Here is a 13,676-nt window from a genome sequence, read left to right as displayed (position 1 = left end):
GATTCAACAGTTGTACATATTGTTAGATTAGTAATATCGACACAGTATATAGTCTTGGTAAGAAAGATTTCAACAGTTGTACATATTGTTAGATTAGTAATATCGACACAGTATATAGTCTTGGTAAGAAAGATTCAACAGTTGTACATATTGTTAGATTAGTAATATCGACACAGTATATAGTCTTGGTAAGAAAGATTTCAACAGTTGTACATATTGTTAGATTAGTAATATCGACACAGTATATAGTCTTGGTAAGAAAGATTAAACAGTTGTACATATTGTTAGATTAGTAATATCGACACAGTATATAGTCTTGGTAAAAAAGATTTCAACAGTTGTACATATTGTTAGATTAGTAATATCGACACAGTATATAGTCTTGGTAAGAAAGATTTCAACAGTTGTACATATTGTTAGATTAGTAATATCGACACAGTATATAGTCTTGGTAAGAAAGATTTCAACAGTTGTACATATTGTTAGATTAGTAATATCGACACAGTATATAGTCTTGGTAAGAAAGATTTCAACAGTTGTACATATTGTTAGATTAGTAATATCGACACAGTATATAGTCTTGGTAAGAAAGATTTCAAAAGTTGTACATATTGTTATATTAGTAATATCGACACAGTATATAGTCTTGGTAAGAAAGATTCAACAGTTGTACATATTGTTAAATTAGTAATATCGACACAGCATAAAGTCTTGGTAAGAAAGATTTCAACAGTTGTACATATTGTTAGATTAGTAATATCGACACAGGATATAGTCTTGGTAAGAAAGATTTCAACAGTTGTACATATTGTTAGATTAGTAATATCGACACAGATTAGTAATATCGACACAGTATAGTCTTGGTAAGAAAGATTTCAACAGTTGTACATATTGTTAGATTAGTAATATCGACACAGTATATAGTCTTGGTAAGAAAGATTTCAACAGTTGTACATATTGTTAGATTAGTAATATCGACACAGTATATAGTCTTGGTAAGAAAGATTCAACAGTTGTACATATTGTTAGATTAGTAATATCGACACAGTATATAGTCTTGGTAAGAAAGATTTCAACAGTTGTACATATTGTTAGATTAGTAATATCGACACAGTATATAGTCTTGATAACAAAGATTCAACAGTTGTACATATTGTTAGATTAGTAATATCGACACAGTATATAGTCTTGGTAAGAAAGATTCAACAGTTGTACATATTGTTAGATTAGTAATATCGACACAGTATATAGTCTTGGTAAGAAAGATTTCAACAGTTGTACATATTGTTAGATTAGTAATATCGACACAGTATATAGTCTTGGTAAGAAAGATTTCAACAGTTGTAGATATTGTTAGATTAGTAATATCCACACAATATATAGTCTTGGTAAGAAAGATTTCAACAGTTGTACATATTGTTAGATTAGTAATATCGACACAGTATATAGTCTTGGTAAGAAAGATTCAACAGTTGTACATATTGTTAGATTAGTAATATCGACACAGTATATAGTCTTGGTAAGAAAGATTTCAACAGTTGTACATATTGTTAGATTAGTAATATCGACACAGTATATAGTCTTGGTAAGAAAGATTTCAACAGTTGTACATATTGTTAGATTAGTAATATCGACACAGTATATAGTCTTGGTAAGAAAGATTTCAACAGTTGTACATATTGTTAGATTAGTAATATCGACACAGTATATAGTCTTGGTAAGAAAGATTTCAACAGTTGTACATATTGTTAGATTAGTAATATCGACACAGTATATAGTCTTGATAAGAAAGATTTCAACAGTTGTACATTTTGTTAGATTAGTAATATCGACACAGTATATAGTCTTGGTAAGAAAGATTTCAACAGTTGTGCATATTGTTAGATTAGTAATATCGACACAGTATATAGTCTTGGTAAGAAAGATTTCAACAGTTGTACATATTGTTAGATTAGTAATATCGACACAGTATATAGTCTTGATAAGAAAGATTTCAACAGTTGTACATATTGTTAGATTAGTAATATCGACACAGTATATAGTCTTGATAACAAAGATTTCAACAGTTGTGCATATTGTTAGATTAGTAATATCGACACAGTATATAGTCTTGGTAAGAAAGATTTCAACAGTTGTACATATTGTTAGATTAGTAATATCGACACAATATATAGTCTTGGTAAGAAAGATTAAACAGTTGTACATATTGTCAGATTAGTAATATCGACGCAGTATATTATCTTGGTAAGAAAGATTTCAACAGTTGTACATATTGTTAGATTAGTAATATCGACACAGTATATAGTCTTGATAACAAAGATTTCAACAGTTGTACATATTGTTAGATTAGTAATATCGACACAGTATATAGTCTTGGTAAGAAAGATTCAACAGTTGTACATATTGTTAAATTAGTAATATCGACACAGCATAAAGTCTTGGTAAGAAAGATTTCAACAGTTGTACATATTGTTAGATTAGTAATATCGACACAGTATATAGTCTTGGTAAGAAAGATTTCAACAGTTGTACATATTGTTAGATTAGTAATATCGACACAGTATATAGTCTTGGTAAGAAAGATTTCAACAGTTGTACATATTGTTAGATTAGTAATATCGACACAGTATATAGTCTTGGTAAGAAAGATTTCAACAGTTGTACATATTGTTAGATTAGTAATATCGACACAGTATATAGTCTTGGTAAGAAAGATTTCAACAGTTGTACATATTGTTAGATTAGTAATATCGACACAGTATATAGTCTTGATAACAAAGATTTCAACAGTTGTACATATTGTTAGATTAGTAATATCGACACAGTATATAGGCTTGATAACAAAGATTCAACAGTTGTACATATTGTTAGATTAGTAATATCGACACAGTATATAGTCTTGGTAAGAAAGATTTCAACAGTTGTACATATTGTTAGACTAGTAATATCGACACATCATATAGTCTTGGTAAGAAAGATTTCAACACTTGTACATATTGTTAGATTAGTAATATCGACACAGTATATAGTCTTGGTAAGAAAGATTCAACAGTTGTACATATTGTTAGATTAGTAATATCGACACAGTATATAGTCTTGGTAAGAAAGATTTCAACAGTTGTACATATTGTTAGATTAGTAATATCGACACAATATATAGTCTTGGTAAGAAAGATTTCAACAGTTGTACATATTGTTAGATTAGTAATATCGACACAGTATATAGTCTTGATAACAAAGATTTCAACAGTTGTACATATTGTTAGATTAGTAATATCGATACAGTATATAGTCTTGGAAAGAAAGATTCAACAGTTGTGCATATTGTTATATTAGTAATATCGACACAGTACATAGTCTTGGTAAGAAAGATTCAACAGTTGTACATATTGTTAAATTAGTAATATCAACACAATATATAGTCTTGGTAAGAAAGATTTCAACAGTTGTACATATTGTTAGATTAGTAATATCGACACAGTATATAGTCTTGGTAACAAAGATTTCAACAGTTGTACATATTTTTAGATTAGTAATATCGACACAGTATATAGTCTTGGTAAGAAAGATTTCAACAGTTGTACATATTGTTAGATTAGTAATATCGACACAGTATATAGTCTTAATAACAAAGATTCAACAGTTGTACATATTGTTAGATTAGTAATATCGACACAGTATATAGTCTTGGTAAGAAAGATTTCAACAGTTGTACATATTGTTAGATTAGTAATATCGACACAGTATATAGTCTTGGAAAGAAAGATTTCAACAGTTGTACATATTGTTAGATTAGTAATATCGACACTGTATACAGTCTTGGTAAGAAAAAGTTCAACAATTGTACATATTGTTAGATTAGTAATATCGACACAGTATATAGTCTTGGTAAGAAAGATTTCAACAGTTGTACATATTGTTAGATTAGTAATATCGACACAATATATAGTCTTGGTAAGAAAGATTTCAACAGTTGTACATATTGTTAGATTAGTAATATCGACACAGTATATAGTCTTGGTAAGAAAGATTTCAACAGTTGTACATATTGTTAGATTAGTAATATCGACACAGTATATAGTCTTGGTAAGAAAGATTTCAACAGTTGTACATATTGTTAGATTAGTAATATCGACACAGTATATTAGTCTTGGTAAGAAAGATTTCAACAGTTGTACATATTCTTAGATTAGTAATATCGACACAGTATATAGTCTTGGTAAGAAAGATTTCAACAGTTGTAGATATTGTTAGATTAGTAATATCGACACAGTATATAGTCTTGGTAAGAAAGATTTCAACAGTTGTACATATTGTTAGATTAGTAATATCTACACAGCATAAAGTTTTGGTAAGAAAGATTTCAACAGTTGTACATATTGTTAGATTAGTAATATCGACACAGTATATAGTCTTGGTAAGAAAGATTTCAACAGTTGTACATATTGTTAGATTAGTAATATCGACACAGTATATAGTCTTGGTAAGAAAGATTTCAACAGTTGTACATATTGTTAGATTAGTAATATCGACACAGTATATAGTCTTGGTAAGAAAGATTTCAACAGTTGTACATATTGTTAGATTAGTAATATCGACACAGTATATAGTCTTGGTAAGAAAGATTCAACAGTTGTACATATTGTTAGATTAGTAATATCGACAAAGTATATAGTCTTGGTAAGAAAGATTTCAACAGTTGTACATATTGTTAGATTAGTAATATCGACACAATATATAGTCTTGATAAGAAAGATTTCAACAGTTGTACATATTGTTAGATTAGTAATATCGACACAGTATATAGTCTTGGTAAGAAAGATTTCAACAGTTGTACATATTGTTAGATTAGTAATATCGACACAATATATAGTCTTGATAACAAAGATTTCTACAGTTGTACATATTGTTAGATTAGTAATATCGACACACTATATAGATTTGATAACAAAGATTCCAACAGTTGTACATTTTGTTAGATTAGTAATATCGACAGAGTATATAGTCTTGGTAAGAAAGATTAAACAGTTGTACATATTGTTAGATTAGTAATATCGACACAGTATATAGTCTTGGTAAGAAAGATTTCAACAGTTTGTACATATTGTTAGATTAGTAATATCGACACAGTATATAGTCTTGGTAAGAAAGATTTCAACAGTTGTACATATTGTTAGATTAGTAATATCGACACAGTATATAGTCTTCATAACAAAGATTAAACAGTTGTATATATTGTTAGATTAGTAATATCGACATAGTGGATAGTCTTGGTAAGAAAGATTTCAACAGTTTGTACATATTGTTAGATTAGTAATATCGACACAGTATACAGTCTTGGAAAGAAAGATTTCAACAGTTACAGATTGTTAGATTGGTAATATGTCCTTAACAAGCTCTTTTCTTGTGAAAATATATGGAAAACGTTATTAGGAGACATCCGTCGGTTGTTTAAACAAAAGACGAAACTCTTTTGTTGAGTTTATTTTCAATCGCTTAATTCATATTGTAATCTTAAATACATCACGATTATGTTTTAAAATATTACACCAGCTGTCGTATATTTCTACAGCTAATATCGAACTTTATCCTAATGTTTATTTTTCTACTACAACACATCATGAACTCGTAATTATTTAGTTAGGAAGTGACTGAAATTTAAAACGTTTAAACCAAAATTTCGTTATTAAAATATCTCTACACTGCAATATGTTTTCATGTTCTTCCTAATTAGTTCTTTTTACTTCATAAAAGTTAATTTAAGATCCGTGTAAAAAGATAGTGTTAGAGTTATCTTTGGCTCTCCTTTGCTCGCGATTTGATCCATATAAAAAGTAGATCAGAAATTCAGTTTTCACAGACATGTGATCTGAAACCTATAACGAGCTAATTAAAGTCAATGGTTTAGAGTGGCAATCGCACGAGAGATGTTGCCGCGATTTTTTACAAAACTGAGCCGACTCTTTGATTTGAACATCTTAAACTTAGTAAAGGAAAAATGAAAAAAAAAACGTGCAGACAAACAAGGCACGTGAACAAATCGTCTTGCAAAAGAATATAGAAAAGTTTTGTTTCAAACGAAGTAATGACTTTGAGAACGGTACGTTTAGTCGAGATAAAAAAAAATACGTGTCGTTTGGAGCAGGTGAGACTGATAGACAATATCAATACCATAAGAAGAATAACACAATAAAAACATGTAAATAATTTATTACTTGTTATCATGCAAAACTTATCTTACTAACATCAGGTCCTGTTGACTTTATAGCTAAATTTATCTGTTGCAGCATCACTTCTCAATTTACAGCGGATCTAATGGAGCTCTGGTGGTCAGAAAATGTCAACAATGGAATTATGGGAGATTGATAGTGTCACCACCTATATAAAAAAATTTACAAGGTAGAGTAAAAACGTTATTTTTTGGTTCAGGTAAAAATTCCAAAGAGGAAATACAAAATTATGAGCTAAAATAAAATACATTATTTTTATTCTATACATAAAGTGTGTGTTTGAGTGTTTGTGTTTTCTTATAGCAAAGCCACATCGGGCTATCTGCTGAGCCCACCGAGGGGAATCGAACCCCTGATTTTAGCGTTGTAAATAAGTAGACTTATTGCTGTCTCCACGGGGGACATTGGTGTGTTTAACATAAGCACCCGCTGGAAAAGAGAAAGAGGGAATATCACCACCTAACATTTCACAAATCATTACACATATTGTGAATTAAATTTAACACCGTAACTAAATTAACTTTTGTTGATAATGTTTGTTAAAATTAAATTTGTGTTCGCTTTCAACCACACATAATACATATCCTTCCAGTCTGTTGTCCTGCATTCTAAAGGCTGATTCCTTACATTCATGTATTGCCCCTCAACACCTGAAAATATTTCTGTGGGCGTCCAGGATGCTTTACACATGAGGAAGTATTGTTTATGTCTCGTTAAATTTAATATGTTAATAATTCAGACTTTGGCAAGCATTTGTTATGTGCTATAAAAGTCACAAAATCCATTCGTCGGCTAACAAGTTTTATCGCATTAAAAAATTATCCGAATTTGACTTACGTGAACGTTCGTTAATTTTCAGCTTCGTCATCAGAATCAGACTGATTTTATTAATTTATTTTTGGCATTGCTACGTTTTACAATTAAAATGAATCTTTATCGGAATAAGGGCAACTGTGCAAAAAGAAACACACACAAAACATGGGTTTTATTAAGCTATATAGTTGGTATGCAGTAAGTTTTCGGATCTATAATCCTAAAATCCTGGGTTCGATTACCCCCGATAAATGTAGAACAGATATTGTTTTACTCTAGCCCACAAGCGGCATGCCTACGGACTTAAACGCTAGAAATCGGGTTTCGATGGTCGTGTTGGGCAAAGCACATATGGCTCATTGGGTAGTTTGTAATTAATTTTAAACAAACAGCTTTGAGTTAAAACAACTATAACAGCTAGGTAAGCTCTTTAAATTTGATATCGAGACAACATTACTGATAAAAACAAAATATCTGTGATAAAAAGATGGAATTACTTCTAGATACATTGTTCTTTGGCAGAAAAGGGAGTTATTTAGGATAGGTGTATTTAAAATGAGTTACATCTGTAGGGGACCATTTACAAATCATAATTGTTTGTTTTTAATTTTGCACAAAGCTACATAAGGGCTATCTGCGCTAGCCATTCTAAACTTAGAAATTTAAGAATAAAGATAAGGCAGTTAGTCATCACCACCCACCTCCTACTGCTGGACTACTCTTTTACTATTGAATAGTGGGATTTACCGTAAGCTTATAATGCCCCCAAGGCTGAAAAGGCGAACATGTTTGGTATGACGAAGAATACAAATTATGAAAACGTAAGTTACATTAAGTACCCGTTATCTGCTAATGTTGGAATATTTCTGTAACTATGGTAAAAGATAGACAACTGTCTCACATAGTGATCGAGCCTGAAAAATGCCTTGAAAATATAGTTTGTGGCGAGATTTTTGGAAGATGTAGAACCATAGGACGTAACGTTTCGAAAAACCAAAAGGTGTTATATTTGGAAGCGGAAAAGAAAAAAAGTTCTCCCTCAGCGAAACGATTGGAACACAAACGGTCTCCTGGATGGTGGTTTAGCAAAGTGTAGTCTGTGAACCCTGAGAGGACAATCCGTGAAATTGAGACAAGTTCCTGGAACTGTTAACATTGTAACAGACAAGAAGTTAAAGACAAACCAGATGTTTACAATTTTCCTCGAGTATAAGGGCTACTGTTTTGAGAAATATAACCAATGGAAAATAGCCATCACTTTCGACCACATGTCCGTCAGTCCCCCTGCGTTGTTTCGATCAGCTTTTACGGTTTTTGTCCTGCTTAATTTACTACTTCGAAATCATTGACCTAAGACATCAGTCAATTTATCGAAAGCTGCACAAGAGGGTTGTACATTGTACTAGGCCTAGTATATTGTTTAATACCGCATTCTTGATCTGGTCCCTTAGGGATTTTCAAGAATTACAAGTGTGCAATAATAATATTCAAACCACGCTACACTCGACGAGGATGCTCTCCGAGGAAACGGACTCATGTAAATATCATTGCAGGGTCATTGTTAAGAAACAGAACATGGACATTGAGTTTGCATTGGAAAAAAACGACTTGAAATACAGAAAAAAAAATATCATATTTTTTTTAAAGAGAAAACTGTTTTAAGCTTATGTTTTATTATTCTAAACTGTTATATTAATTTCACGAAGAAAAAAGGGTAAATACGGTAGGAGTATACAGTGATCACGTAAAAAGTAAGACATAGATCTGTAAAAAACAAAAGTATTCTGTAGTAACAACAATATCATCACGTAAATTACGTGCAATCAAAGAAAGTACGTTAATGATCCTGAAGTAAGTATGTTCTAGTTTAACTAATAAAAGGCCCCGGTATGGCTAGGTGGTTAAGGCGCTCGACTCGTAATCTGAGGGTCGCGGGTTCGCGCCCGAGTCGCGCTAAAACATGCTCGCCCTCCCAGCCGTGGGGGCGTTATAATGTGACGGTCAATCCCACTATTCGTTGGTAAAAGAGTAGCCCAAGAGTTGGCGGTGGGTGGTGATGACTAGTCATCACTAGCCTTCCCTCTAGTCTTACACTGCAAAATTAGGAACGGCTAGCGCAGATAGCACTCGAGTTGCTTTGTGCGAAATTCCAAAACAAACAAACAAAACAAAATTTATCAGCTACAAGTAAGTGTGTATAAAACATGCAAAGCACAAATAATACAGTGTTAAAGCAAGCAGTGCAAAGTCGTCGGTTTATCTTGTTTACTATATTATAATAAATGATCTAGTCCAAGTTCGGTAATATGTACACATTACCTAATATACTTAAATTAACGCTTACTGTACTTGTACTTTACTGCCTATTCAAAGATATAAAATGTGGCCCCATATGGTGCATAATAAATATGCCCTAATTGGATTTTACAATTAGTATATATTTATACGATACAATATATTGTTGTTATACTTAAGTATATTATGATTAGTGTTACGCTTTGCTTCCCCCTATATTTTAGCTGGCTTCTTCTAGAGAATACTTCGAAATAAACTTTTTCTCTCAATGACTTAAAGCTTCGGGCTCAGTTTGCGAAATGGTTTCGGCAAATTCCTTAATGTATTTTTTCACCAACAGATGTCCTACTATACTCAAGTGGCTCTGATACCAGGCTGCCTGAATACGAATTGGGTCTATAGTTGTAACAGCCGTTACTTAATTAATCTAGAGAAAGAGACGATGGATGTTAAAACACTCGTTGTTTTTTTTCTATATCCTGTTGATAAACACTTTCTTTGTTTTCCAACACGTTCAAACAGTCACTAGTCAGTTAATAATTTTACAGAAAACCACACTTTCTTCCAAATATATATCACAATTACTTCTTAAAATCTTAAATCGCGTTTTCGATAAATGTTTTCATAGCAAAGTTTCACTTTAAAAAAACCAAAACGTGTAGTTCTGTTTCCAAATGCGAAGCATAAAAAAAACTTATACGAATCGAGCTTCTCGTTTAAATTACCGTTTTATAATAATGTTTGTCCGGTGAATCAGTGATAAGTTTTTGCCGTAGAATGCTTTTATGCGTGGTTCGATTTCCCGAAATGGACAGAGTAGACATCTCCATTATGTAGTTTCACACAAGTTCCCGGCATGGTCAGGTGGTTGAGACACTCCACTCGTAATTTGAATGTCAAGAGTTCGAATCCCGGTCGCACAAAACATGCTCGCCCTCTCAGTAGTGGGGGTGTTATAATGATACGGTTAATTCCATTATTTAGGGGTAAAAGAGTAGCCCAAGAATTGGCGGTAGATGGTGGTGACTAGCTCTCTTCCCGCTAGTCTTACACTGCAAAATTAGGGACGGCTAGCGCAGATAACCTTTGGGTAGCTTTGCGCGAAATTCCAAAACAAACAAAGAAAAACAAAACAAGTCTAAAGTAATACATAACAGTAAATACCAAGTTACAATCGTGATAACTGTACGGTTGTTTTATTGTTTTATTAAGGAATAAAATAGAAATAATATATACTTTTATAACAGCAGAGGAAGTCCAACAGTATTCCATTTTAGGATAAATTATATATTAACGTTCTGGGCTCTCATGAATTGTGCCCTGAAAAGCTTAAAGATATAAAACAAAGTTACCATAAGTTCAAAGACTTTTGTCTCTTACAATGAATTCTGGAACACCTAGACTCACGTCTACAGTGCATTGACTCCCCTTTGAAGTGACCCTTGCCGTAAGCGATAAAGGCTTATTGGCCTAAAACTGCTGTTATATTTTACTTCATTTAACGCTTCAACAGTTTTTGTTGTTGTTTTTTCGCAGTCATAACTTTAAACAGAAATATGGAGGGACTTTCGACTTTTTATAGAGTTTTGTTTTTTATGATTTTGAGATATTAGAAAAGTTAAGATAATGATAATAAACTGGATAAAAGATAAGGTGCTATTGAATGCAAAAAATGTTCCCAAGCGAAGTGCATAATCTTTAACTAAAAATAATGAGTAATTGTTTCACTTGTCACAAGTTGATTAAAATGAGTAGATTACAAAGCTGTAACAAAATATTTTAATCGTGATAAAGATAAGTAAGGCAAGGCAATTTGTGAGCTCATTAACTTATTTAAAAAATTGTCCAATCAGATGCGGTGTTTTATCTTAACTTATTTTCAATGTTACCCAATCAGATGAGGTGTTTTATATTCACTTAATTAAAACGATATCCAATCAGATTAAGTGTTTCATCTTAATTTATTTAAAAATTATGCAATTAGATGAAGTGTTTAATCTTAACTTATTTATAAAGTTATTTAATAAGATGATTTTTTGTTTTCTTGACTTGTTTTAAAAAGTTGTCCAATCAGATGGTGTTTTTGTCTTATTTTATTCATGAAATTGTCCAATCAGAAGAGTTGTTTCTATCTTAACTCATTTATGACGTTGTCCAATCAGATGTGGGGTTTCCTTATATTTTATTTAGCAGACGAACAGTTACAAAACAAATACGATTTATAGTCTAAAAGTTATTATTTACATAAATCAAATAACAACTAAATAATCGCTAGTTGTTATTTTTAATAAGTTAGTAAGATTTCTTTTGTACTTAATGTTCTAATTTTGTTTTGTTTGTTTTTAAATATCGCGCAAAACTACACGAGGGCTGTCTTGCGCTACCCGTCCATAATTTAGCAGTGTAATACTAGAGGGAAGGCAACTAGTCATCATCACCCACCACCAACTCTTGGGATACTCTTTTACCAACATATAGTGGAACTGACCGTCACATTATAAAACCTCCACGGCTGAAAGGGCGAGCATATTTGGTGTGATGAGAATTCGAACCCGTGACCCTCAGATTACGAGTCAAGAGCCCTATTCACCCGGCCATGATATTCTAATCCTCATAAAAGAGTTGGAAACTTTTGATGGTATTTTTGAAAATCCCTCTAATTCTGAACGATCCAATCAGATATTTTATTTTGGTTGTTAAGTCACGGGATACATTGCAAGATGGTGGCAGAGTGAACTGGTCCAAAACCTTTAGGCTTAGCTCATGTATTTTCTCTTCAATTTTATTTTACAAATTCGACCGAAAAAAATTTTAACCGAATAACGTTGTGCTTTATACTATTTTTTACTCTGCTTGGCCTAATAGTTAGAATGTAATTCCGAGGATTTATCGCTCGCAAATCGTTGTAGAATAAACACTTTGGGACCTTAGGTGCGCTGTAAGAACAACAGTTAAATGTCCTAATATTCTTGAAATACAAATAGCCTAAGACTTAACGGTGAGTGCTTTTAACTAACTGTCCTCCCTCTAGTCTATAAGCCTTAAATCAGGGATGAATATGCGCATATAATTCTTTGTGTAGTTTCTCGCGAAAAACCTGAAAAACAAACAAATCCTTACTGTTAACCATAAGTGGCTTATGTGATTCTGTTGTTACCTAAGCAATATATCACTTTATCACCATATTTTAAAAGTAATTTAGCTTAAAATAAGTTATTTGATCTCAGTGAGCAAGCACACTCATGTAGCCAACAGCTTTCTGAAAGAGAACATATATATGAAGATATGACATTTATTGTATTGTAATAATATTCGCACCGTCAGATTATGTTTCTCATGGGTTATCTTGTATATAATTATTTAGATAAATGTGTATAATGTACAATTATATATTTTTTGTTTCCCTTGTGAATTCCTCTACGTAATGACAGGACCTCCCTAAGATGGTTCTGTACTTTCAGTTTACCTCCTCTGGGACCTCTCTAAACATCTACCCACGTATCTGCCATGCGTGAAGACCTGTGAAGGTGAGAAGAGGATCCTTGTTGTTGAGGTTTCTAACACGCTACTTTGGCCTAGAATTCCAATGGACGGACGGCCTTGGGGTGGCCCATAAGAGTCAATCGGTTGATCCATTTGGGCTAGGGTCAACCAAGTACCAGTGTTGGACATTCTCAGCATGTGCTCACGTTGCTGCAATATTCTTGTTTGGCATTTTAGTGTGTCTCCTCGTAGGATTTCGTGGTGGGTGGGAACAGTGGACATTGAAATGTTTTTATTTGACGATGGATACCCCCACTCATGAACAAAAAAAAAAAAAAAAAACAAACAAAAAAACAGATTATCGGAAAACGATCACGCATGGACTACTCTGTCATACAGTCACCATCAAAGTCAGACTCAACACCTCAATTTCGTATTCTGCATTCATTGTCTGAAAATATTTAGGGCAGATGTCCCCCTTCTCATCCAAAAGGAATTAGAAGGGCTTGCTGGCTCCCCCAAGTCAGTAAGAAAGATGCACTCAGGAGACATCTTGGTGGAAACATCTTCACCTGAACTCCTCTTGAAGCCATGGGAGATATCGACGTTACTCCCCATGCAAGTTTGACCAGAGGAGTTAGAAGGGCTTGCTGGCTCCTCCAAGTCAGTAACAAAGCTGCACTCAGGAGACATCTTGGTAGAAACATCTTTACCCGAACTCCTCTTGAAGCCATGGGGGATATCGACGTTACTCCCCATGCAAGTTTGACCAGAGGAGTTAGAGGGGCTTGCTGGCTCCTCCAAGTCAGTAACAAATCTGCACTCAGGAGACATCTTGGTAGAAACATCTTTACC

The 13,676-nt window shown here is 32.8% G+C and overlaps 1 protein-coding gene across 1 annotated transcript in view; it reads right to left on the bottom strand.

The window, feature by feature from the left end:
• Window positions 1-13,010, bottom strand: part of LOC143250371 (putative arginine--tRNA ligase, mitochondrial) — a 219,331-nt gene extending 206,321 nt beyond the window's left edge. The window contains exon 1 of the mRNA XM_076500815.1: window positions 12,837-13,010. Within this exon, the coding sequence (XP_076356930.1) occupies window positions 12,837-13,010 (174 nt within the window). The remainder of the gene's footprint in view (window positions 1-12,836) is intronic.
• Between the last annotated feature and the right edge of the window lie 666 nt (window positions 13,011-13,676).

The sequence above is a fragment of the Tachypleus tridentatus genome, chromosome 5 (genome assembly GCF_004210375.1).
Source record: "Tachypleus tridentatus isolate NWPU-2018 chromosome 5, ASM421037v1, whole genome shotgun sequence".
In the NCBI taxonomy this organism is placed as follows: Eukaryota; Metazoa; Arthropoda; class Merostomata; order Xiphosura; family Limulidae; genus Tachypleus; species Tachypleus tridentatus.
The sequence above is the reverse complement of the archived record's forward strand: the minus strand, read 5'-3'. Positions and strand labels throughout refer to the sequence as shown.